This window comes from Podarcis cretensis (genome assembly GCF_951804945.1).
Source record: "Podarcis cretensis genome assembly, chromosome: 12".
Classification (NCBI taxonomy): domain Eukaryota; kingdom Metazoa; phylum Chordata; class Lepidosauria; order Squamata; family Lacertidae; genus Podarcis; species Podarcis cretensis.
This window is the reverse complement of record NC_137181.1, coordinates 3,318,297-3,345,068: the sequence shown is the minus strand read 5'-3', so window position 1 is coordinate 3,345,068 and position 26,772 is coordinate 3,318,297. Positions and strand designations below refer to the sequence as shown.

At 49.5% G+C, this 26,772-nt stretch overlaps 2 protein-coding genes across 4 annotated transcripts in view; both read left to right on the top strand.

The window, feature by feature from the left end:
• ZNF653 (zinc finger protein 653) overlaps nt 1-1,187 on the top strand; it is a 126,813-nt gene extending 125,626 nt beyond the window's left edge. Inside the window, exon 3 of one of the 2 annotated variants that reach the window (XR_013831814.1) lies at nt 1,169-1,187. The gene's annotated coding sequence lies outside the window, so the exon portion shown is untranslated. The remainder of the gene's footprint in view (nt 1-1,168) is intronic. The other variant, XR_013831815.1, reaches the window with a different exon arrangement.
• The window catches only part of LOC307227157 (uncharacterized protein), a 66,682-nt gene that overhangs the window by 23,509 nt on the left and 16,401 nt on the right, over nt 1-26,772 (top strand). The window contains exons 1-4 of one of the 2 annotated variants that reach the window (XM_079996332.1): nt 14,001-14,099; nt 15,609-21,371; nt 22,400-22,699; nt 26,302-26,390. In XM_079996332.1, the coding sequence (XP_079852458.1) occupies nt 14,081-14,099; nt 15,609-21,371; nt 22,400-22,699; nt 26,302-26,390 (6,171 nt within the window). In that variant the 5' untranslated portion in view covers nt 14,001-14,080. Of the gene's footprint in view, nt 1-14,000; nt 14,100-15,608; nt 21,372-22,399; nt 22,700-26,301; nt 26,391-26,772 lie in introns of those variants that run through there. The other variant, XM_079996331.1, reaches the window with a different exon arrangement.

Here is a 26,772-nt window from a genome sequence, read left to right as displayed (position 1 = left end):
ATGCTTTTTTGGGTGCAGGCTGCAGCCATGGACATGCTATTTGATCTGATGGTGAATTGGGAGTGACCTGAGGATCCATGGGCTTTTACCTCCCCCCTCCCAGGCAGCCTCCTTTATCTCTAGCGTCCCTTATCTCTCTCCCTGATCGCTTGCCCATTAGCGGCTTTGTTTCAACACCCACTTCCATCTTTCTAAAAAAAAAAAAAAAGCATGATCTGCTTTTCTCCCCTGGGCAATTCAGCTCCAGGGACCACGCATTCGCTCCATAAGACGCACAAACATTTCCCCTTACTTTTTAGGAAGAAAAAAGTGTGTCTTATGGAGCAAAAAATATGCTAATAAATGCTTATGTTTGGGTGATTTTTGATATGAAAGGAGAATGCAAGCAGCAAAGGAATTTGTGTGGCTGATCTACGGCCATCAAGGAATAATAGAGTGACATTAACAATACAAGGGAACTTATTTTTTAAAAATAATAATAATTGTAATTTTCATTTATATACATTACAACAATTATTCAAACATAATTCTGACATCTGAGACTTTGACTCCCCCCTCTTTCTGCAGTCCCCCCCCCATTTATTTTAATCCTTTCCTGCATACTCCAAATTATCTTAATTTATTTCTTTATTTGTCTATTCTCATATATATCTCATACAGCGGGACCCTCTAACCACTGCACGACCACTGGCTCTCAGTGCAGAATACCGTCTCAGACTTTTGTTCTGATTCTTCCTTCCTTGTTTGCAATTGTCTGACCTACCGTATTTTTTGCTCTATAAGATGCACTTTTCCCCTCCTAAAAAGTAAGGGGAAATGTGTGTGCGTCTTATGGAGAGAATGCAGGTGGGAGGCTCTGCTCAGCGCTCCCTTTAAAGAGCCGCATGGAGCATGTGTGCGGCTCTTGAGGGCTTTTCCCCGAGGAGGGAGAAGGGCAGCCTGTCAGTCCCTTCTCCCTCCTCGGGGAAAAGCCCCCAAGAGTCGCACACACGCTCCATGCGGCTCTTTAAAGGGAGCGCGGCTCTTGGGGGAGCCTTAGCCGCGCGCAGCCTCTCCCGGGCAGGGGATGAAGGCACCCCTTGCCCGGGAGAGACTGCACACGGCTATCTCATAAGCCAGGACAGCCAGCGGAATCACTTCAGGGATTCAGAATACAGTGGTACCTCAGGTTACATACGCTTCAGGTTACATATGCTTCAGGTTACAGACTCCGCTAATTCAGAAATTGTGCTTCAGGTTAAGAACTTTGCTTCAGGATGAGAACAGAAATTGTGCTCTGGTGGTGTGGCGGCAGCAGGAGGCCCCATTAGCTAAAGTGGTGCTTCAGGTTAAGAACAATTTCAGGTTAAGTACAGACCTCCGGAACGAATTAAGTACTTAACCTGAGGTGCCACTGTATTTTTTGTTTTGTTTTCCTCTTCCAAAAACTCTTATGGTCCGGTGTGTCTTATAGAGCAAAAAATACGGTATTTCATGGACTTTCCCTGCACCCTGATTTGGCACTGGGGGACATGTTGACTTTTGCATTGCATCCTGGGGAACAGACCTCATTCCACCCACAGAGCGCGCACGAGAGGGAGACTGAATTCTCTTGCAAAAACGCGATGGACACCCGAACTGACAAGAGTGGAATCGTGCAAAGGCCTCCGAGACAGAAACTGGCCGAGTGGAATTTAGCAACGCTTTATTTGCAAAGAGTGGGTTGAGAGAGAGGCGGTTGTGTTCCCCAGTGGCATTTTTTGAGGGTGTTTGTCCTCTCCGAAGGAGGAGACGTTTGACGGATCTCTAACTGGTTCTGACTGCTTCGTTTCTCAAATGTTATGCGGGCGTGAGAGCCAGCAGCAAATCTTCAGTGGGAAAACCTAGCAAGATGCATATTACAGTAGGAACCTTCCCGAAACCCAATAAAAATAAATAAATCAAACAGGACACAGTTGGGACGACTCTTATGGAATCTGCTTGACACAGAATCAGACCATTAGTCCCTCTGACCCAACATTGCGTAGTGAGTGTTAGAATCATGTTGCTGTTGTTTAGTCGTTTAGTCGTGTCCGACTCTTCGTGACCCCACGGACCAGAGCATGCCAGGCACTCCTGTCTTCCACTGCCTCCCGCAGTTTGGTCAAACACATGCTGGTAGCTTCGAGAACACTGTCCCACCATCTCGTCCTCTGTCGTCCCCTTCTCCTTGCGCCCTCCATCTTTCCCAACATCAGGGTCTTTTCCAGGGAGTCTTCTCTTCTCAGGAGGTGGCCAAAGTATTGGAGCCTCAGCTTCAGGATCTGTCCTTCCCGTGAGCACTCAGGGCTGATTTCCTTCAGAATGGAGAGATTTGATCTTCTTGCAGTCCATGGGACTCTCAAGAGTCTCCTCCAGCACCATAATTCAAAAGCATCCATTCTTCGGCGATCAGCCTTCTTTATGTTCCAGCTCTCAGGTGTGTGCAACAGATAGATCACTGCATGTCTGTAGTAAAGGTAAAGAGACCCCTGACCATTAGGTCCAGTCGTGGCCGACTCTGGGGTTGTGGCGCTCATCTTGCTTTATTGGCCGAGGGAGCCGGCGTACAGCTTCCGGGTCATGTGGCCAGCATGACTAAGCCGCTTCTGGCGAACCAGAGCAGCGCACGGAAACGCCATTTACCTTCCCGCCGGAGTGGTACCTATTTATCTACTTGCACTTTGATGTGCTTTCGAACTGCTAGGTTGGCAGGAGCTGGGACTAAGCAACGGGAGCTCACCCCATCGCAGGGATTCGAACTGCCAACCTTCTGATCAGCAAGTCCTTGGCTCTGTGGTTTAACCCACAGCGCCACCCGCGTTCCTTATGTCTGTAGTAGATCACTGGATATTTGTGGTAGATTGCGGTAGATCTCTTCTGCCCCCCGAAAAAGCTTTGTCTCCCCCCCAAAACGCTCAACAACTTATTTGTCTCCCCTGTCAATAACAACCAGTATTTTTATAATGTGAGTAGATCACAGTCTCTTGGGAGTTGATTGTGCCTGGTATACAAAAACCTCTTTCTCTTTAAGGGCTCCAAGTGAGCAGCCTCTCTACCTGGGCCACACCCAATCCCCCCAAAAGCCATTGCAAACCTCCAGGACCAGCCAGATAAAAGGAGGGATCTCCCAAGAGTCTCGCATTTTCAATTTTAGCTGGGCTTCCTTTCTCTGCTCTGTTGCTATGAAGGCCCTAAGATGCTGAGAAAACTCTTTTAAATGTACTGTGCTGCTTTGGGAATCCTTTCCTAAATGGAGCCCTTGCTGAATATTCGGAGGCTTGCAGAAGAGGAAGGAAAATGTGAGTTGTTAGCAAAGGGGCTGGTTAGGGTCTACACTTGAGTAGAGACCTGGGGTCTAAAGAATGGGTGGAAGGGCGGGTCTGTTATACTCCCACTGCTGCCCAAAGTTTTGCAAATATTTTTCTGTGTGAAGAAGAGCTCACTTGGATTTAAGGCTTAATTCTGGCAACTATTCCTCTCCTCTGTCCCAAGATAAGTGTTGCTCTATGACATGGAAAATAACAAGGGCACCTCTAAGCATGTACAGAGTGTGTTTGCATTCCAGTGAATAATTTCTGCGAACCTTAACCCATTTGGAGTAGGAATTTTTGAGGCCTGCGGACAAAACCTACAGGTGTGTTTTTGGTGATCTTAGGCTGCAATTTTAGCCCCGCTTACCTGGGTGTAAGCCCCATTGAAGTCAAGAGGACTTTCTTTTGAGTAGACATGGATAGGCTTGCACTCTTAGCCTTAAAACTCCTGGGTTTATTCTGCTGGCTTTGGATTTACTCCCAACTTTTTTTATCCCTTGGTTTCAAAGCGGTTTGCAATTCTGATATTTTATATTTTATTTTTTCGAGAGGAATCCTGGGAATAGTCTTTTGCAAAGCCCCCTTCCCCCAGTTAAAGGACATTAAGTTTGCAGTCCTACATTTATGCTTACCTAGGAGTAAGCACCAATGAACATAACAGGGCTTACTTATGAGTAAACTTGTGTGGTTGTTGTACTTACATGGGTGTGATGCCTTGACTGTGTTGCTTTAAAAACACTGTTTAGGGGAACCTGCCCAGGCACGTCTGTTTCAACACATCCTTCCCCAACTTGGTGCCCTCCAAATGTTTTGAACTACAACTCCCATCAGCCCCAGGCCGATGGGACTTGTAGTCCAAAACATCTGGAAGGTTTAAGAAGGCTGGTTCTAACACGGAATATTGTTCTGTAGAATTGCTTTAAAAACTGGTGGTTCCATATACATTATGTTTTTAATACCTCATTTTTATCTGTGTTTTGCTTTTTAACATCTGCATGCAGCCGCTGGGAGAGATCATCAGGGGTTTTTGGCTGGGTGTTCATCAGTATGCGGATGATACCCAGCTCTACCTCTCTTTTAAATCAGAACCAGCGAAGGGGGTGAAGCTCTTGTGTGAATGTCTAGAGGCGATTGGAGGATGGATGGCGGCTAACAGATTGAGGTTGAATCCTGACAAGACAGAAGTACTGTTTTTGGGGGACGGGATGGGCGGGTGTGGAGGACTCCCTGGTCCTGAATGGGGTAACTGTGCCCCCTGAAGGACCAGGTGCGCAGCCTGGGAATCATTTTGTACTCAAAAGTGTCCATGGAGGTGCAGGTCAATTCTGTGTCCAGGGCAGCTTTTTACCAGCTCCATCTGGTATGCAGGATGAGACCCTCCCTGCCCGCAGACTGTCTCGCCAGAGTGGTGCATGCTCTGGTTATCTCCTGCTTGGACTACTGCAATGCGCTCTACATGGGGCTACCTTTGAAGGTGAGACTGTATAACACCAGTCTTGAAAGACCTACATTGGCTCCCAGTACTTTTCCGAGCACAATTCAAAGTTTAAAGCCCTAAACGACCTTGGTCCTATATACCTGAAGGAGCGTCTCCACCTCAATCGTTCTGCCCAGACACTGAGGTCCAGCTCCGAGGGCCTTCTGGTGGTTCACTCCCTGCAAGAAGGGAGGTTACAGGGAACGCCCTCCCATCATATGTCAAGGCAATAAACAACTATTTTTTTAAAAAAGACAACTGAAGGCGGCCCTGTTTAGGGAAGTTTTTAATGTCTGACGCTGTATTGTTTTTAATATTCAGTTGGAAGCCGCCCAGAGTGGCTGGGGAAACCCAGCCAGATGGGCAGGGTATAAATAATAAATTATTATTATTATTATTATTATTATTATTATTATTATTATTATCTTGTTGTTCAGGTATTTTATCAGCGGGGCTGACTTCTGAGTAAGCCTACCTAGGAGCCATTGGGATGCTGGCGAGCAGAAGGGGACCCCAGTTTGCAATCTGGACTGGGATCTGGAGTTCACATAAGAGCGTGGTGGATCAGGCCAATGACCCATTTAGTCTTGCACCCTGTTGTCGCTGTGACCAACCAGGGTGCCATTATGGCACGCCCCCAAACAGGATCCGAGCCCAAGAGCCATCAGCAGCTGGAACAGAGCCATCGTGCCCTAGAACAGAGCCATCGTGCCCTGCTTCTGTCTCGGCTAATAATGTGCTTTTCAGATTCCTCCTTGACCTCCTGGCTCTGAATGGTCAGCGAAAAGGAGCTAGACATCTGTTGTTGTTGTTGTTTAGTTGTTTAGTCGTGTCCGACTCTTCGTGACCCCATGGAGACAATACACAGCCTTGCCGTACTCCTTTCCCAATTTGGAACCAATCAGTTGTTCCATATCCAGTTCTAACTGTAGCTTCTTGTCCCACGTAGAGATTTCTCAGGAAACAGATGAGGTGATCAGGCACTCCCATTTCTTTAAGAACTTGCCATAGTTTGCTGTAGTCGACACAGTCAAAGGCTTTCGCATAGTCAATGAAGCAGAAGTAGATGTCTTTCTGGAACTCTCTAGCTTTCTCCATAATCCAGCACATGTTTGCAATTTGGTCTCTGGTTCCTCTGCCTCTTCTAAATCAAGCTTGCACTTCTGGGAGTTCTCGGTCCACATACTGCTTAAGCCTTCCTTGTAGAATTTTAAGCACAACCTGGCTAGCGTGTGAAATGAGTGCAATTGTGCGGTAGTTGGCGCATTCTTTGGCACTGCCCTTCTTTGGGATTGGGATGTGGACTGATCTTCTCCAATCCTCTGGCCACTGCTGAGTTTTCCAAACTTGCTGGCATATTGAGTGTAGCACCTTAACAGCATCATCTTTTAAAATTTTAAATAGTTCAGCTGGACATCTGTGGATCCTTAAATAGGCTTGCAGCCCCCTCCGCCACAACCCAGCATCTATCATGTTGATGCCCACAGCTTTCCCTCCCTCCAGTCCCTCTGCCCATTTCTTAAAAGCTCATTGGCCATGTAGCCTTTCGGTCTTAAGAGAGCATCTGTTCCTGGTCTGCTTATCCTCTTCTTAATCCTTCTCTGACCTTAAGAAAGTTGCTGCAGCCGGGCAATTAGATCTCTCCTTTCTCTAGGGCATTGTGGCTTTCAAAGAGCTGATTCAAACATTGCGGGGGGGTGGGGGAAGCGTATGTGACCCTCTTAATCACCTCTCCATCAGATTCCCTTCTGGTGGAAAGCTAGCAGTTCAGGGAGAATTATATTCAACCACTTATTATTGAGGGGAAGTGCGTGGAACAGGTCTCGGTGTTTCGGGTTCTGGGAATGGAGTTGAGAGATGACCTAACCTGGGGTAAAGGTAAAGGGGACCCCTGACCATTAGGTCCAGTCGTGGCCGACTCTGGGGTTGCGGCGCTCATCTCGCTTTATTGGCCGAGGGAGCCGGCGTACAGTTTCCGGGTCATGTGGCCAGCATGACTAAGCCGCTTCTGGCGAACCAGAGCAGCGCACAGAAACGCCGTTTACCTTCCCGCCAGAGCGGTACCTATTTATCTACTTGCACTTGCACTTAACCCACAGTTTTTGCTGTGGGTTAAACCACAGAGCCTTGGGCTTGCCGATCAGAAGGTTGGCGGTTCGAATCCCCGCGACGGGGTGAGCTCCCATTGCTCAGTCCCTGCTCCTGCCAACCTAGCAGTTCGAAAGCATGTCAAAGTGCAAGTAGATAAATAGGCAGGAAGGTAAATGGCGTTTCCGTACGCTGCTCTGGTTCTCCAGAAGCGGCTTAATAAGCAGTGTACTGTAGTGCTTTTGGAGTGTCTGACTAGGACCTGGGAGACCAGGGTTCAAGTCTCCACTTATCCATGAAGCTCACGTTCGGCTAGTTGCTGCCTCTCGGCCTAAATCTACCTTGCAGGGTTGTTGTGGAGTGTGGTGCAGCAGCAGGAAAAAAAGCTAATGCTATTATAGGCTGCATCAGCAGAGGTCTCGTGTCAAGGGAAGTAATAGTACCGTTCTATTCAGACCACAGGGACACGGGTGGCGCTGTGGGTTAAACCACAGAGCCTAGGACTTGCCGATCAGAAGGTCGGTGGTTCGAATCCCCGCGATGGGGTGAGCTCCCGTTGCTCGGTCCCTGCTCCTGCCAACCAAGCAGTTTGAGAGCACCTCAAAGTGCAAGTAGATAAGTAGGTACCGCTCCGGCAGGAAGGTAAACGGCATTTCCGTGCGCTGCTCTGGTTCTCCAGAAGCGGCTTAGTCCTGCTGGCCACATGACCCGGAAGCTGTACGCCGACTCCCTCGGCCAATAAAGTGAGATGAGCGCCACAACCCCAGAGTCGGCCACGACTGGACCTAATGGTCAGGGGTCCCTTTACCTTTATTCAGACCACACCTGGAATACTGTGTCCAGTCCTGGGCACCACAGTTTAAGAAGGATATTGACAAACAGGAAGGTGGGCAGAGGAGGGTGACCAGGATGATCAAGGGTTTGGAAGCCAAGCCTGATGAGGAATGGTTGAAGGAGCTGGGCATGTTTAGTTTGGGAAAGAGGAGACCAAGAGGAGATATGTGAGTCATCTTCAATTACCTGAAGGATGGAGCAAGCTTGGTTTCTTCTGCTCCCTAGGGCAGGACTTCAAGTTACAAGAAATGAGATTCCAACTAAATGTTGGGAAGAATTTTATGGTGGTAAGAACTGCTTAACTCCTTTCTTTGGTAGGTTCTCCTTCCTTGGGAGTTTTTAAGCAGAGGTTGGATGGCCACCTGTCGTGGATGACAGCTGCGATTCCTACATTGAGCCAGTGTGGTGTAGTGGTTAAGAGCAGTGGACTCGTAATCTGGTGAACCGGGTTCGCTTCCCCGCTCCTCCACATGCAGCTGCTGGGTGACCTTGGGCCAGTCACACTTCTCTGAAGTCTCTCAGCCCCACTATCTTCACAGAGTGTTTGTTGTGGGGGAGGAAGGGAAAGGAGAATGTTAGCCGCTTTGAGACTCCTTCAGGTAGATAAAGCGGGATATCAAATCCAAACTCTTATTCTACATTGCTTTGGGTGGACTAGATAGAGGTACCTTCCAAACTCTGCAATTCTGTGATGGGAATCATAGTGCAAAAATCAGGAGGGACCCCTGATTTGGGCGAGGCCAATTCTGCAGGGTGGCATTGCCAGGCACCACCACCCACCCCCTGCACTCCATGCAACATTAGCCTTTTTACTGTGCTGCAAGTGATCTCTGAAAAGTAGCCAGGCTTAATCCTCCCTTGGCAAGGATCCCAAAGGTCTTAATGGGAAGGAGCGGAGCTTGCAACTGTCTGAGCCGGAGAGAGACCAGATAGCATTTCCCGTAAGCCTCATCCCGTTCCCTGGAGAGTTGAGCCGGATCAATACCCGCTACAGCAGAGCCCATTAGCTAGACCTTCACCCCAGAAGTGGACAGTCCCGATTCTCAAAGGCATTGTATCTGGGCTAGCACAGAGCTGGCAAATTTCCCCTGTTCCCAATGAGGGTAATAATCAAAGTAGGTAGCACTTATTTAGTGCTTTGCTGTTCAGAGTGCTCCACGTTCCATCTCTCGGCCATTTGCAAAGCAGGCTTCTCTGTTAAGTGGATCAATAAATGTAGGTGGCGCTGTGGGTTAAACCACAGAGCCCAGGACTTGCTGATCAGAAGGTCAGTGGTTCGAATCCCTGTGACGGGGTGAGCTCCCGTTGCTCAATTCCTGCTCTTGCCAACCTAGCAGTTCGAAAGCACGTCAAAGTGCAAGTAGATAAATAGGTACCGCTCCGGCAGGAAGATAAACAGCGTTTCCATGAGCTGCTCTGGTTCAGCAGAAGCGGCTTAGTCATGCTGGCCACATGGCCGAACAACAGGAGCTCACCCCATCGTGGGGATTCGAACCGCCAACCTTCTGATCAGCAAGTCCTAAGCTCTGTGGTTTAGACCACAGTGCCACCTGCATCCCTTGTAGGGTGATGCAATTTTTCTTTTCTATTTTTCATTCTCATTCACTCCCCCCCCTACCTTTTTATAAATGAAATTTCCTTAATAAAACATGAATACGTACGTGTGTGTGAGAGAGAGAGCTGGATGAGGCCAATGGCAATCTAGTCCAGTGGCCAAGCAGTTGGCTGTGTGGGACAAACTGACAAGCAGGACTCAAGCACAAGCACTTAGAATTAAAGAGTTGAGAGGGACCGCGGGGGTCATCTAGTCCAACCCGCTACAACGCAAGGCTCTTTAGCCCAAAGGGGACCTCGAACCCAGGACCCTGAGATTAAGAGTCTCATACTCTACTGATTGAGCTTCATTGCATATCTTGAGGCGCCAGGCAAAAATATTTCTCCTCAACCAGGTTTTTGGCTGGTTAACATTCTATGCTTTTATTATTTGTATTGTTTTTTGTTTTCTCGGGTTTCTTTTTTTATTGTTTTAAGGTCTTATTTTGTTCTTAAGGGGAGGGGTCAGGGCTGCTGGGGAGTGGGTCCCAGCCAACAAAATGGCTGGGGCATGTTCCACAGAGGGGGATGCACTGGGACAACCGATCTCAGTGATCACAGGTAGGAGGAGGAGTTACGCTACGACCAGACCATGTCATTACAGAGGAGGCAGGTTTAGTCGTTGTCTGAGGGCTATCCCTGCCTCCGGGTCTGGTCCTGACCGGACGGATACTAGAATCAGCAAGGGATACCCACATGACCTGAAGGTGCTGCTGTGCAATGCCAGGTCAATGATTCACAAGACCACTGCCATCCATGACTTGATCATGGATGGAGGACTTGACCTGGCATGTGTGACAGAGACATGCTCTGGTTATCTCCCGCTTGGACTACTGCAATGCGCTCTACGTGGGGCTACCTTTGAAGGTGACTCGGAAACTACAACTAATCCAGAATGCGGCAGCTAGACTGGTGACTGGGGGCGGCCTCCGAGACCACATAACACCAGTCCTGAAAGATCTACATTGGCTCCCAGTACGTTTCCGAGCAAAATTCAAAGTGTTGGTGCTGACCTTTAAAGCCCTAAACGGCCTCGGCCCAGTATACCTGAAGGAGCGTCTCCACCCCCATCGTTCTACCCGGTCACTGAGGTCCAGCACCGAGGGCCTTCTGGCGGTTCCCTCACTGCGAGAAGCCAAGTTACAGGGAACCAGGCAGAGGGCCTTCTCGGTGGTGGCGCCTGCCCTGTGGAACGCCCTCCCATCAGATGTCAAAGAGAACAACAACTACCAGGCTTTTAGAAGACATCTGAAGGCAGCCCTGTTTAGGGAAGCTTTTAATGTTTGATGTATCACAGTATTTTAATATTCTTTTGGAAGCCGCCCAGAGTGGCTGGGGAAGCCCAGCCAGATGGGCAGGGTATAAATAATAATAAATTATTATTATTATTATTATTATTATTATTATTATTATTATTATGCCACGCATAGGTAAACTTGGCCCTCCGGATGTTTGGGGACTACAACTCCCATCATCCCTGACCACTGGTCCTGTTAGCTAGGGTTCATGGGAGTTGTAGTCCTAAAAACATCTGGAGGGCCGTTTGCCTATGCCTGTTCTATGCCTTTTAAAATGTGTTTCTGGGGCAGAGGATTTCTCGGTTTGCTTTTGTTTTATTACGCATTCTTGTGTTCTCCTTTTGTGTGTTTTTTTCCAGTTGCGAACTGCCCTGGGATCTTCGGGCAGTCTGCAAATTAAATAAATGCGAATAAAACAATAATAGCCAGAGCCCTCTCCCTGCCTGTGGTTTCCAGCATTGCCCCCTCTGACTGTGAAAATGCGAGCGTAGTTTGTGTGATGAAATACACACACACATAAAGCAAACACGCGCACGCAAATTGTGAGAATGCCACCATTATTTATTTCTAAAAGACAACGGTGGCTATGAGCAAGATCAGCAGTTAGCAGCCAGCTGGGAGAAAATAGCCGCCTCCATCCGAAACTGGACACCAGTCCTATTTTTCTTTCCACAATGCTCAGCGGAGCCCTAGATTTTTCATCCAGTGCGCTGAGCTCAATGCAGAGTCATTCCTGGCCTGCTCTCTCTGGAAGAGACCTGGAGGGAAGCCAACTTGAAAAGGGCATTTGTCAGCACGCATAAGAGGCGACATGCCAAGCCAGGTGGCCGGGCTCAGGACCCTCCGTCATCCCCACCTACGCCCATGAGCCCTTCACGCCCACCCCAGGGAGATGCCCCAATTAATGGCCAAGGCTCAAGCGCACCTTGCTTGCGGCGGATTTCACAGTGACGCGAACCAGCCCTTAAGCCCCTCCAATCCCGTCACAGCCAGCACATAGAGAAAAAAAGCAAACACCGCAGCTAGACAAGTCATAGAATCCTAGAGTTGGAAGAGACCACAAGGGCCACCGAGTCCAACCCCCTGCCAAGCAGGAAACACCATCAGAGCACTCCTGACATATGGTTGTCAAGCCTCTGCTTAAAGACCCCCAAAGAAGGAGACTCCACCACACTCCTTGGCAGCAAATTCCACTGTCAAACAGCTCTTACTGTCAGGAAGTTCTTCCTAATGTTTAGGTGGAATCTTCTTTCTTGTGTTAAGTCTGTGTTATTTTGCAATGCCTCCGGGAGCTGGAATATAATAGGAATATTATTATTATTATTATTATTATTATTATTATTATTATTAATGTATTATTTGTACGCCACCCATCTGGCTCGGTTTCCCCAGCCACTCTGGGCGGCTTCCAACAAAGATTAAAAATACATCAAAATGTCACACACTAAAAACTTCCCTGAACAGGGCTGCCTTCAGATGTCTTCTAAATGTCAGGTAGTTGTTCATCTCTTTGACATCTGGTGGGAGGGCGTTCCACAGGGCGGGCGCCACCACCAAGAAGGCCCTCTGCCTGGTTCCCTGTAGCTTTGCTTCTCGCAGGGAGGGAACCACCAGAAGGCTCTCGGCGCTGGACCTCAGCGTCCGGGCAGAACGATGGGGGTGGAGATGCTCCTTCAGGTCTACTGGGCTGAGGCTGTTTAGGGCTTTAAAGGTCAACACCAACACTTTGAACTGTGCTTGGAAATGTACTAGCAGTTTGAAAGCACACCAGTGCAAGTAGATAAATAGGTACCACTACAGCAGGAAGGTAAACAACGTTTCCGTGCGCTCGGCTTTCCGTCACGGTGTTCCGTTGCTCCAGAAGCAGTTTATTCCTGCTGGCCACATGACCCAGAAAGCTGTCTGTGGACAGACATCGGCTTCCTCGGCCAATAAAAAAGACGAGTGCTGCAACCCCACAGTCGCCTTTGCCTGGATTGTCTGATTGGCAAGTCCTTGGCTCTGTGGTTTAACCCACAGCGCCACCTGTGTCCCCTTACATTAATATAAAAAGGTAAAGGGACCCCTGACCATTAGGTCCAGTCGTGGCCGACTCTGGGGTTGCGGCACTCACCTCGCTTTACTGGCCGAGGGAGCCGGCGTACAGCTTCCGGGTCATGTGGCCAGCAGGACTAAGCCGCTTCTGGTGAACCAGAGCAGCGCACGGAAACGCCGTTTACCTTCCTGCTGGAGTGGTACCTATTGATCTACTTGCACTTTGAGGTGCTTTCGAACTGCTAGGTTGGCAGGAGCAGGGACCGAGCAACAGGAGCTCAACCCGTCATGGGGATTCGAACCTCTGACCTTCTGATTGGCAAGTCCTAGGCTCTGTGGTTTAACCCACAGCGCCACCCGTGGCGCATGTTAATAATAATAATAATAATAATAATAATAATAATAATAATAATTTAATTTAATATAGAGATGTGTATATTCTTATTATCCCAATACATGTATAATTGAAAGTAACCGAATATATTCTGTGTGAACTCATTCCAAATATTGTATTTATCCAAAGAAAGTCTGTGTCTATAAGCTGTCCGTTTGCATGTTGCCAATGTTCTGAAGCCATTGATTAAAGGGAATCATATCTCTATTCTCCCAATTCATCAATATGGCCAGGATTAGGGTGTGTAGAATCCATTTTCGCCATCCTGTTCTCAACTTCCATACAATGGGTATATAGTTCAAGAGCATATTCACCTCTGAAAAGGTGTATTTCTCCCCCAGGTATGCTTGTACATTAAAGTCTCAATCCCAGAAAATTTAGACCAGGGCCAGATTTACGTTTGATGAGGCCCTAAGCTCCTGAAGGTAATGGGGCCCTTTATATGTCCAGCTGTCCTTTGTCAACAACAAATTCACTGTTTTTTGTGTTGAATATACGGTATGCTATATGCGGGGCCCATTACGTACATCATAGGAGCCTACACAAAAACACTGTTGTTGTATGTAGGTTTAATTTAATTTTATTTGTTTTTTATCTTATATTTTGGAAATGTACATCCAGGTTTTTTTTCCTTTACATTTTTTGGGGGCCCCCAAGAGAGTGGGGCCCTAAGCTATAGCTTGTTAAGCTTATACATAAATCCGGCACTGACTTGGACTTTCAGTAAAATGTTGGGCTTTGTGAATTTGTCATCCAAAACTTAGCAAAGGTAGGGAAATCACTTGGAAGAGTGTGAGTTCCGGCTTCCCATGTGTTGCACACCTGAACCCATGAAGCACCATTGATGGACTTACCTGCCGTGACTTGGCCCAACCCCTTTTAAGTGTCCTCTCCTGCCATTGGCTCAGCAGCCAAGGTGTGTCACGGAATGCTGCGAACACTCTAATTGATTCAGAAACTTGCATCACACAAAGCTCAGATAGGGCTGAGGGTGGGATATCTCACTAGCGATGGGCTCAGCGAGGGAGAGGAAGGGCAATACCATCGCAGGATGGGCCAACTCTTAGACTGTACGTATGTGTGTGTGAGAGAGTATTGCACACAATAATTTGTCCATAAGCTTATTTGGATCACATCTTGGTCATGATTTTTTTTTTGGGGGGGTACCCCTTCTCCTCAAGGGACGTGGGTGGCGCTGTGGGTTAAACCACAGAGCCATGGATTTGCCAATCAGAAGGTCAGCGGTTCGAATCCCCACGACAGGTTGAGCTCGCTTTGTTTGGTCCCTGCTCCTGCTCCTGCCAACCTAGCAGTTTGAAAGCACGTCAAAGTGCAAGCAGATAAATAGGTACCGCTCCGGCGGGAAGGTAAACGGCATTTCCGTGCGCTGCTCTGGTTCGCCAGAAGTGGCTTAGTCATGCTGGCCACATGACCTGGAAGCTGTACGCCGGCTCCCTCGGCCAATAAAGCGAGATGAGCGCCACAACCCCAGAGTCGGCCACGACTGGACCTAATGGTCAGGGGTCCCTTGACCTTTACCTTACCCCATCTCCTCTCCAATAAGCCAGCAAATCTGTAAACAGGATGGGAAACTGGTATTTCCCTGCTGGAAAAGCAAAGCATTAGTTGGTGTCAAGATGGCCTCTTTGGGGAGAAAATTCCACAGTCGAGGAGCCACCACAAAAAGGCCCTTCCTTGGGCTGTAGTCTAACAATATCTGGAGGGCCACTGCCACCACATCACAGAATGATGATGATAAATTTTTTAGTTTCTTTTTTCATAGATAAAAACCAAGAGGGGAAAAATACACTAGAAATGTCCTGTCCATAGATAGTTAAAAGCCAGAGGCCTGGTTAAGAAGGAATGTTTTTGCCTGATGCCATGAAGATAATAATAGTGCCAGGCGTCTCCACCCATATCGTTCAGCCCGGACACTGAGGTCCAGCTCCGAGGGCCTTCTGGCGCTTCCCTCCCTGCGAGAAGCCAAGTTACAGGGAACCAGGCAGAGGGCCTTCTCTGTGGTGGCGCCTCCCCTGTGGAACGCCCTCCCATCAGATGTCAAGGAAATAAACAACTATCTGACTTTTAGAAGACATCAGAAGCCTGCCCTGTTTAGGGAGGTTTTTAATGTTTGATGTTTTAGTGTATTTTTAGTATTTTGTTGGAAGCCACCCATATTATTATTATCCCTGGAGAGAGAATTCCACAAACTGGAAGCCACTACTCGAAAGGCCTTGTGCTGCTGCTGGCCTCCGGACCCAAGTACAGTGGTACCTCGGGTTACAGACGCTTCAGGTTACAGACTCCACTAACCCAGAAATAGTACCTCGGTTTAAGAAATTTGCTTCAGGATGAGAACAGAAATCGTGCTCTGGCGCCGCCGCAGTAGCAGGAGGCCCCATTAGCTAAAGTGGTGCTTCAGGTTAAGAACAGTTTCAGGCTAAGAACGGACCTCTGGGACGAATTAAGTTCTTAACCCGAGGTACCACTGTACTGAAATGTTGGTGCTAGTTTCTTGGGGAGTGATTTGGATTAATGCTTCTCCCCCAATCTTTCTCTTCTCAATCCCCCATCCCCAGATGTATCCCGGACCACCTCCATGTCCTCCACGCCGAGTAGCGAGGCCCTGACACCGCTGCAGATGTCCCCGGCGGTGACCCCCGACTGCCAGGCCGGCCTCCCCATGGACCCCACCCTCTGTGGCAAAGTCGTTCCGGCTTTCCTGCCAGCGAAGAAAGAGGACCGCCCCCAGCCCGAAGGAGCCAGCTGCGACACGGCAGTGGGCAACGCCGCGACCGGCCTGGTAGCCCTCAGCGAGTGCGGGCAGGTCGTGATGGAGCAGGCCCCGAAAGCCGCCAAGGTGGCGCCCAAAGGTCACGGGGAACCTACGTCGGGCGTGGACATGCTGGACACCCGGATAGTGATGGGCGAGGAGACTCAATGCCTCAGTGAGGATGAGGAAGATGGGGAAGGGGCTGCCTCTGCGCCGCTCAAACAGGGCACCTCAGAGGCCAGCTCTGAGGAGGAGGAAACGAGCGACGTGGAGGATCAGGACCTGGTTGATGTCCAGGCGAGGAATCCCCACCAGACCCCAAAAGACTTGGCCAGCCGGCAAGCAGGCATGACCCTTTCCGGCCTCCGGAATCTGCAGGAGGCCGAGAGGGCAGCCATGACACCTCCACTCTCTCAGGGCGAACATTCGGCGGACCTGCCTTCTCCGCCTCCTGCGCTCACCAAAGACCTCTCCTTGGAGCCTGCCGAGGCCCAGCCCCTACCTGGCAAGCACCCCTGTGGCCTGGACCCAGAACTATACTTCACAGCACCCTCGACCCCCATCAAGACTGTGTTTTCCCACCTCAGGCACCAACCCTTCTCCAAAGAGAGCCTCAGCGAGGAGCAGAACGACACGGACAACGAAGGCCTTTGCTCCCCACCCACCTCCCCCTCGGGGTCCTATATCACGGCCGAGGGAGGCAGCTGGGCGTCTTCAGGCACCGGCAGCACTTCCCCGTCTTGCTCCCCCAACCTGATTGCAGAGTCGGAAGCCATGGAGGCCCCGGCGGCAGACGGCGAGGAGTTTCTCTCGGAGTACGCGGACGGCCGCCCGAGGCTCCCACGGGGACCCAGCCTGTCTCCCGACTTGGAGGGGGAGTTTGCTTTCCAGACCCTCTCCTCCAGCACTTTAGTCCACTCGTCGTTCCCCGAGGACGAGGACGATGGGCAGACGACCCCGGAGGAAGATGGCGGCGACTGGGGCGCCGAAGTCGCTCCCTTGAGGCCGGGCCCTCAGAGGTTTGAGCAAGCGGCTCTGTCTTGGCCCGAGAGCAGAGAGGACTCTGGAGATGAAGTGGATCTGAGCTGTGAGCTATCCAAAGCAGAGGCTCCGCCGGCCTACGAAACGGGAGCCGGAGACTCTGCCGAGTTTGCAGGATCGAAACCCTGCCTCTTGCCCGGTTCATTCGCTGCCTTCCCTTCTGGGACGGACACCTCCGAGGCTGATGCACCCGGCCGGCCGCAGGCCGAGACGGCGGCTTCCGCCCCAGACGACAACGTGGACGGCGCCAACAGTGACCAGATGATTTCTGCTTTGCTCCTGCCTTTCCGTGGGAGCCTCATATTCGAGGCGGAGTCCATGGAGATCACGCTGTTCCCCCAAGGGGAGTCGGTGGGGAACGACGCCCTCTACGGCGTGGAGGATGATGACAGCACTTCGGCCTCCTTCCTGCACACTCTCTCGGAAACCTCCATCAACGAAGGCGTGGACGAGTCCTTTGCTTACCAGGACGACACCTCCCAGTCCTCAGACTCGGCCTCCTACAACGGGGAGGACGACGAACGGCTCTACAGCGTCGAGCAGTACGCCGTGGTTGCGGAAGCTGCCATCGCTCAGGAAGCGGCCGGGCCTCCAAAGGAAGACACGGAGCCCGCGCTGTCCCGATCGGGCAGCGAGAGCGAGATGGAGACCTCGTCGGACGCTTACAACACAGACGAGGAAGAGACGGCTTCTGCTGGGGACAATGGGCACCCGAGGGCCGAAAAGGAGGAGCGGGAGGAGAGAGGCCCCTCCCTGGAGAAGGCTGAAGATGAAGAAATACCCCAGGAGGACCATATCAAAATTTCGCTCCCCACTGAAGAAGAAGCAGCCTCCAGGTTGCAGGTTGTGCCTGAAGCTCCTGGCGATTCCTCCGAATGTTCTGGAAGCAGTTCCCCTACCGGTCAAGGATGGGGGTCTCCTATGGAGCAGGGCCCCACAGCTCTTTTCGGAGGCGTGGGTCGCGGAACTGCATGTGAAGAGGGAGAAGAGCCTTCAAGGGAAAGGGGCTCCCCCTGCGCCTCCCCAGAGCGCCAGTCGCTATCAGACGGGCGAGAGGCTGCTGAGGAAATTGTCCCTGATCCCGGAGAATGCCTCATTGCTTGCTTTGATACAGATGAGGAAGCAGACGCTTTGCCGCCTCTGGACAACTCCTTGGAAGGGCCTCGGCCTGTGGCACAAACAGCTGCAGAGTGGATCGACCAGGTGTATGCGGGCCCTGCCATAGCCCTGGGATGGAACCCGAAGCCGTATCCTGTGGCGTTTGCAGAGCTGGCGACTCCAGATGTCAACGACTCGTCTTCCTTTGACATCAGTGCCAGGCTGAAGGAGTCGGAGGAGCGGCTTCTGGAGCTCCTTGACCAAGATGGCACCTCTGGGGGAGGCTTGACTGAAGCAGAGAGGCCTAACGGAGGAGTGTTCAACGTGGAGCCAGAGAAGGAGGAGCCTCCGTTCGTGTCCCTCCTTGGATCCTGTGAGGCAGCCATCTTGGACCAGCCTGAAGCGACTCGAGCCGACAACGAGCCGGCAGCGGAGTGCCTTATTGCCTGCTTTGAATCGGAGGACGAGCTTGAGGAGGCCTCGTCCCTTGACCAGATGAACAACAACGAGGACCACGTGGTGGCCATCTTTTCTGAGGTGAAACCTGATTCCCGGCCCCTGCTGGGACCAAACGGCACGCAGCAGAACACCGCCGTCGTGGACAGTGAGGTCACCTTGTTGGCGGCAGCCACAACTCTGCCCCCCACAGATGTTGAAGAGCATGCTGAAGTCTGTAGGGTGCCAAGAGACTCATCTGGGCTGGAGATGGAGGCATCCACAGGCCCTCTTGCCAGTGTGGTTATAGGAGACGGTGCAGCCCATCTCAAGCTGTGCTTGGAGACTGCCAAAGCGAAAGACCTGAGCGTGAGGGAGTCTCAGCCCGGTGAGAGCCGCCATGAGACCACGCTGGTAGAAACAGGTGGCCATCTTGAGGAAGCTGGAGAGGACGCCAAGGGCAAAGATCAGCTAGGGGAAGCGGCTTCAGTTGTAGAGGAAGCCACTGGGACAATGGAGGGGCAAGTGCTATCGGATGAAGTTGATGCTGGCCAGAACTGGGAAAGTCCGTCCGAGGGAGAAGAGGATGCTATTTCTGAACTCGAAAGTGACGAAAACAGCAGAGCAGACTCTGTCGCTGAGATCCTGCCAGGAGAAGGTGGTGTTTGGCCGGGAGACGGGCTTCAAGCCCAGCGCTTAACCACGCTTCCTGTGGGACTGTGTGGATCAGAAGCCGCGTCATTCCAGGATCCTGGTGCTCAGCCTAGCCTGAGAGACAGCAACATGAATTTGATTCAGATTCAGAGTAAGGGGGCAGCTCCTGCTCCCGCCAGCAGCGAGACCACAGATGGTCCAGCATTGGTGGGAAGCTCGGACAAGAAGCCAGGACAGAAAGATGAGAACAAGCTCGTGGTTCCTGCGGCCTTTGAGCAGGTTGTTTGCCAGGCAGGCCTTCCTGAGCCAGCGGGTCGTAAAGAAGGCACTGAATGGCCGCAGCTTGGGGGGGTACAGATTCTGGAGCCCCAGGCAGCAACCAAAGACAACAAGCTGGCTGTCCAACAGGGGCCTGAGGCTCAGAGGAGCAGGGGATGTATGGAGGCGGCTGCATCTCTGCCTCCTTTGAATGATCAGCATCCTTTGGACGTCAAAGCTCAGGTGGAAAAAACTGTCCCAGGAACTTCTAAGGCAGGAGATGCAGTTGCAACGCCTTCCACTGGCAGGGTTGAGGGTCTACCCAGGCAACCCTTGCAGGTGCCAAAGAAGACCTTTGCTCAAGCTCTGCTTCAGGGTCTCCAACCACCTGCTTTGGGCGCTGAACCTTCTGTGCAGGAAAAGGATCTGGATTCCAGTCTCTCTTCCCCGGAGTTGGCAGAGGTCTCCATGCCCAACTCGCAGACGGACAGCAGCTTCTTCACAGCAGCTGAGGGCATCTCTTGTGGGACCCTTGTGCTGACTTCATCCCCTGGCTCTGAGAGGGAAGGGCTCAGCACCCCTGAGCAGGCATGGGGCAGCCCGGCCGAGGATGTGGAGAAGAGCCCTTCTCCTCTTCCACAAGAACAGCCGGCAGCCATTTCTGAGCTGGAACTCCGAGTGGTCGAGACTGAAGATGCTAAGGTTGAACCCTTGGCTGAGCCGTCGAAGATCCCACCAGCAGAGGGACCTTCCCAGCGGAGCATGGCGTTGTGTCTGCATTCCTCTGCTCTTAACCAGCCGCCTTCTCCAGCCAATGCCCGGCCAAGGGATGCGTCACCCGTGCTTTGCAAAAGCCAGCACCTCTTCTTTGCTTCTGAAGAGGAGATCTATTTGTCGGAGCCTGAAGATGCCCAGCACATCCTTTCCAGTGGAAATGCAGAAACGGAAAGCGTTGGTGCTGCAGAATCGCTGGGGACCAGGAGGACTGGTGCAGCCCCGGATGATTCTGAAGCCGTTGCTGCAGCGACGCCATCTCCAGCCCCCAGCCAACCGGAGCTTCCTGGTGCCTTGTGGCAGAACGCCTCGTTGGTTGCAGAACCTCCAGAGGTCACTGCAGACCAGCAGCAGATCACCGACATGTTGCGAGGCTCCTTCGGCAACCTCAGGGAGCCGGGCTTGGGTGCTGCCCGCCTGGTGAGCAGTCTGCTGGTGGCCGAAGCACAAAGCCTTCTCGGCAGCCTTAAGGAAGACGTCTTGGAGTTCTCCTCCGAAGGCGTCATGCCAGACTTGTCGGAATCGAAGCATTCCGAAGATGAGTTGGAGCCTCAAACCACTTGCAGTCAAGACCAAGTCGCCGGGCAACCTTGCAAGGAGCTGGAGATGGACAGGGTAGCAGTTCCACCACATGTGGAGGTTGTTCCCCTTCGTTCAGAGGCGGTGGAGATGGCAGCTGGGCCGCTGCTGAGTTCTGGGTTGGAAGGAGTAGACCAGCCTGCTGAGGAGGTCGTCTTCGCGCCCGGTGAAGCCGAAGGGAAGACATCTGAGAGCGTCGACAGATCTCCACCTCGGAGCTTGCAGGCCGAGCCGACAATCCAGAGTGCAGAAGCTGATGGGTCAACTGAAGAAATTCCAGAAGAGATGAGACTAGAAGGTGCCACAGCAGAGGCGGTTGGCCAACCAAGAGAGGAAGAAGGACCAGTTCCTTCAAGTGCTTTCGCTGGAAGCACGAAACTCGTGGTCCCGGAAGCTGGTTTGCCGAGTGTGGAGACCACCTCTCCTCTATCGCAGGCCCCGCCAGCCTCTGGAGGACCAGCTCAAGAGTCCCTGGCTGTTTCTTTGCAGGCAGAGCAGACCCCATCGCTTACCTGTGAGGAGGAACCTCCTCTGTCTCCTCCTCCATCTCCACCTTCTGAACCTCAAGAAGTGCCTCCTGTTTCTCCCTCGCCTCCCTCCGATGGCCATTTCCACAGCCCCTCGGCTGCTTCATGGCTTCCTGCTTCGACAACCAGGCCTGACGAGGAACAAGCTCCTTCCAGAGAGGACCTGATCCTCCTCCGGGACTCGAGGAAGCCTCCAGCGGAAGGTGAGCTTTCATTTCCCCGTCTCTCCCATCCAAATAACGGGAGGATGAGGGTTGATTTTATTTATTTCTTTTTATTATTATTATTAATTTAAAATAAATACATTTATGAGAAAACAGATGTACATACGAGTAAACAAACATACAATCAATCAAACAAACAAATAAATAACAGGAAAAATAACCAAACAAACCACTACACTATAAGATACAAGAAGTTTCCGCATCTCTCCCATCCAGATAACGGGAGGATGAGGGTAGATTTTATTTATTTCTTCTTCTTCTTCTTAATTTAAAATAAACACATTTATGAGAAAACAGATGTACATACAAGTAAACAAACATACATACAATCAAACAGACAAACAAATAACAGGAAAATCAAACAAACCACCACACTATAAATATAATTATCATTATATATACTCCTGATACTGAACACAATTATAAAACTTATAGAGAAGAAATTAAAAACTGACTTCCAATTAATCTCACTGTACTTTATCCATTACTTTATACTGCACAGTTACACATTTCTTATATAATTTATTTTTACCTCCCTACAAACTTATATTTATACAATACAGGGATCTAATTCTGCCAAGATGTTTCCTTTTATTCCGTAGTTTTCTAAATAGTCTTTAAAGATCTTTATAGACTCTTTGTTTTGGTTGGCCTCTTACTCTTCCTGTGGCTTTCGCTAGCTGCAGATATTCTACCATTAGGATTTGCCAATCTTCTGGTTCGCCAGAAGCGGCTTAGTCCTGCTGGCCACATGACCCGGAAGCTGTACGCCGGATCCCTCGGCCAATAAAGCGAGATGAGCGCCGCAACCCCAGAGTCGGCCACGACTGGACCTAATAGTCAGTGGTCCCTTTACATTTAGTACGAGAATTGGCAACATAGGTTCATTTCTTCAGGTTTTGGTGCCAGGCTGGGTGAAGCTGTTTGGAGTTCCTTGCTTCCAACTGCAAGGGAAAGGACACCCCCCCCCCAAAAAAACCCCTGCCCTAACCTACTTCTCTCTGCAGCCGTGGCAAGCGCCAGGCCTGCCAAGCCCTACCGAGAGGACCAGCTTCCCATCAGCAAAGATTCCAGGGGCCGGAACCGGTTGCCTGGCAACAAGGATGCCCGAGAAAAGGACTCCGTCTCTGCAGGGGAGAAGCGTGGGGATCGGGGGCCGGCGCCGCTGGAGTCGAGCTCCTCCAGCGATCGGGAGCTGCTGTACTGCTGCCCGGAGATCGAGAGCCTGAGGGAAGCGACTGGCATGATGCTCCTGGAGGAGAAGAAGGCCTTGGCGGGGAAAAGGACGCACGAGGCCAACCACAAAGGTGAGAAACCCCCGTTGGCTTTCCATGGTTTGGTCCCGAGGTGCCTGGTTGCACCAGCCTGTGGGCGGAGGTGGTGGCAAACTCCCTGGCACGGACCCTGTGGCTCTGCCCCAGCGGGGGGTATCACCCCACCTGCTATTTTTTTTATATAAGTTTTTATTAGGTTTTCCACAATGATAACAAAAACCACAAAGCAGAGTGATACACAAAAACAAAGAAAGAAAAAAAAGGGGAAGGAACAATAAACAGATAAACAATAACAAGACAATTCTTCACAAATCCAACCTTTTAAGCATCTTGGTTGACTCCCTTCTGAGTTTCCTTGATAGTTAAAAGTAACAGCTTTCCAATATCATTCTTAAACTAAAACAATTTCCCATTATAGTCTATCTTATTCACTTTTCTTAACATTCTAAATCCCATTTATTCAATTATAACTTAATTTATATTTTTTTAATGATATTTTACTGAATTTTAACAATAAAAAGTTATAAAACAAACAGTAAATAAAAGACAAGAAAAAATACAAAAACACAAAAATACAATATACAAAAAATACAGACAATTAACAGAAAAACAGAAAAAACAGAAAAACAAAAGTCCCTCTTTTTTATCTTCTCCTCTTTAGTTAACTTATTTTCCTGACTTCCTCACGCCTCCCTTTGTTGTATTCCACTTAAAATTTAATTCAGCAAATTCATTAACTTCAAGCTTTCAACTACCATCAGTCCATTCTTACATAGTCTTTTACCTTGTTGCTAGAACCCCTTCATTTCATTTCAATGTCATCAACATTCAAAAATTTTACAATGTTTCTGTAAATAGATTTTAAATTTCCTCCAATCTTCTTCCACCAACTCTTCTCCCTGGTCTCGGATTCTGCCAGTCATTTCCGCCATTTCCATATAGTCCATTACTTCAATTATAACTTAATTTAATCCTAGGCCTAATTGTTTTCTTTCAAGTAATTTCAAATTTTTTTATGTTACAAGATTTATTCAAATAGTCCTGAAATTTCCTCCAGTCCTCTTGGAACTCCTCTTCTTTCTGGTCGCGGATTCACCTCACCTGCTATTGAGCCTCTGGTACTGCTGCCTTCGCCAGGTGTCTTCCCTCAGCCCCTTGCCCAGCAATGCTGCTTCTGAATGGAGAGCAGATTGGCTCTCACTGGTCTCCAGGTGAAAACTGCAAATGCCACACAGGCAGTGTTAGAAATTAGCCAGGTGCCAGGCGCGTTTTGCTACTGGCGTGGAGATGTCTGGATGCCAGGTTGGCGAATGGCATCTCCACCCGGCTGGCCCCTCCAGCTTTCTTAAGCAGGTCAGCAGGACGCGGACAAACTGGAATGTGTCCAGAGGAGGGCAACCCAAATGGTCAAAGGCCTGGAAACGATGCCTTATGAGGAACGGCTAAGGGAGCTGGGCATGTTTAGCCTGGAGAAGAGGAGGTTAAGGGGTGATATGATAGCCATGTTCAAATATATAAAAGGATGTCACATAGAGGAGGGAGAAAGGTTGTTTTCTGCTGCTCCAGAGAAGCGGACACGGAGCAATGGCTCCAAACTACAAGAAAGAAGATTCCACCTAAACATTAGGAAGAACTTCCTGACAGTAAGAGCTGTTTGACAGTGGAATTTGCTGCCAAGGAGTGTGGTGGAGTCTCCTTCTTTGGAGGTCTTTAAGCAGAGGCTTGACAACCATATGTCAGGAGTGCTCTGATGGTGTTTCCTGCTTGGCAGGGGGTTGGACTCGATGGCCCTTGGGTCTCTTCCAACTCTATGATTCTATGATTCTATGAGAAGAGCTCCTTTACCGTATTTTTCGCTCCATAACACGCACTTTTTTCCTCCTAAAAAGTAAGGGGAAATGTCTGTGCGTCTTATGGAGCAAAAGTGTGGTCAGTCACTGCCTCCCTTGCCCAGGCCTCCATTGTTGAATGTTCTGCAGACGGAGGCCGTTTGTTTCCCCAGTGAAATGGGACTGGCTGATTAGATTATCTGTCTGGAAACGGTAGAAACGGCTCCCTTTCCTTTCCTAAAGAAGCTGCAGAAGTGTGAGTTGAACCCCATAAAAACAGGATTTTTTCCCTTTGCAAAGTAAGCTCAACAACTTTGAGCTGATCCTCAAAAAAGGGGTTTTTTCCCCTTTGCAAAAGAAGCTGCACAACTGTGAGCTGATCTCTGCAAAAATGGGGCTTTCCCCCTTTCCTCCTCAGTTAATCCCAATGATAAGTAAGTGAAGAGCCTGCAATTGACTCCAAGGTCGCCCAGGACCGAGTGGAGATTTGAACCCTGCTCCCCCAGGTCCTAGTCCGACACACTAACCACTACACCCCACTGGCTTCCTATATTTTTGCTATGGGGCAGCTCTATAAATTGAGCAGGTAAATCAAAAATGGGGAAGCCAAATGTCCCTTAGAGAAGGTAATATTTGGCTTCCTCAAATACGCTAACCCTGTAATATTTTCCTTGAAGCTTGAATTAATTTTATTCCGGCTTGTTTTGTTTGATATTTTCATGCGTTGTAAACCACTTAGAGATTTTTTTTTCTTTAAAATTTAAAGCAGTACACAAATGAAAATAAAATAATAATAACGCATTTATCTCCCTCCTTTTTCTCCAAGGGGTATGTGGTTCACAGCTTTTTTTTTTTTTTTTTTTTTTTTTTTGCAACCCCATTTCATGGTGCTTAGACATTCTGTTATGGAGACTGCAACCTAGGTTCGAGGTGCCATTTGGCAATTAGCTTATATACCTGAGTTTCTAACACCACATGCACGGGATCGATAGGGAACGTTGCCAACAATAATTTCAAACGTTTTAAAAAGTGAAAAGGCTTATTGCTTTTTTAAAAATAATAATAATAATATTCTGTTGGGAGCCACCCAGAGTGGCTGGGGAAACCCAGCCAGATGGGTGGAGGTATTAATAATAATAATAATAATAATTAATAATACTACAGTGGTACCTCTGGTTGCGAACGGGATCCGTTCCAGAGCCCCATTCGCAACATGAGCAGAACGCAGCCCGCTTCTGCGCATGCGCATGATGTCATTTTGAGCGTCTGGGCAAGCGTGAGCGGCAAAACCCGGAATTAACCCGTTCCGTTACTTCCGGGCCACCATGGGACGTACCCTGAAAGAATGTAACCTGAACCGAATGTAACAAGAGGTATGGCTGTAATAATAATTTATTACAGTGGTACCTCGGGTTAAGTACTTAATTCGTTCTGGAGGTCTGTTCTTAACCTGAAACTGTTCTTAACCTGAAGCACCACTTTAGCTAATGGGGCCTCCTGTTGCTGCTGCGCCGCCGGAGCACAATTTCTGTTCTCAACCTGAAGCAAAGTTCTTAACCTGAAGCAATATTTCTGGGTTAGTGGAATCTGTAACCTGAAGCATATGTAACCTGAAGCATATGTAACCTGAGGTACCACTGTATTATTATTATTATTATTATTATTATTATTATTATTATTACTACTATAGATGTCTCCAGGCTCACAGAGGCAAACATCTTGGTGCAAAGGAAACAGTTTTATAAATGGTCTCTTATCTGGGACATGGAGAAGCCCCTTTCACTCCCTGCTTCCCCTCTCTTCCAGGGTCTTCGAATGACTCAGAAAGCAACGAAGGGTCTTTACCTGAGTTGGAAGAAGCAGAGGTTTCAGAACCAAGGACAGCTCAGACACAGGTGATTTGTTTTAGGCGAAGACGGCTAGATTTGTATGAAGCAGAGATTGCTCCTGAAAAACTTCTGGCTTCAGGGAGTTGTGGGGGGCAGATATCTTAATCCAGGGGTCAGCAAACTTTTTCAGCTGTGGGCCGGTCCCACCGTCTCTCAGACCATGTGGTGGGCCGGACTATATTTTGAAAAATAAATAAATGAATGAATTCCTATGCCCCACAAATAACCCAGAGATGCATTTGAAATAAAAGCACACGTTCTACTCATGTGAAAACACCAGGCAGGATCCACAAATAACCCAGAGATGCATTTGAAATAAAAGCACACATTCTGCTCATGTGAAAACACCGGGCAGGATCCACAAATAACCCAGAGATGCATTTGAAAT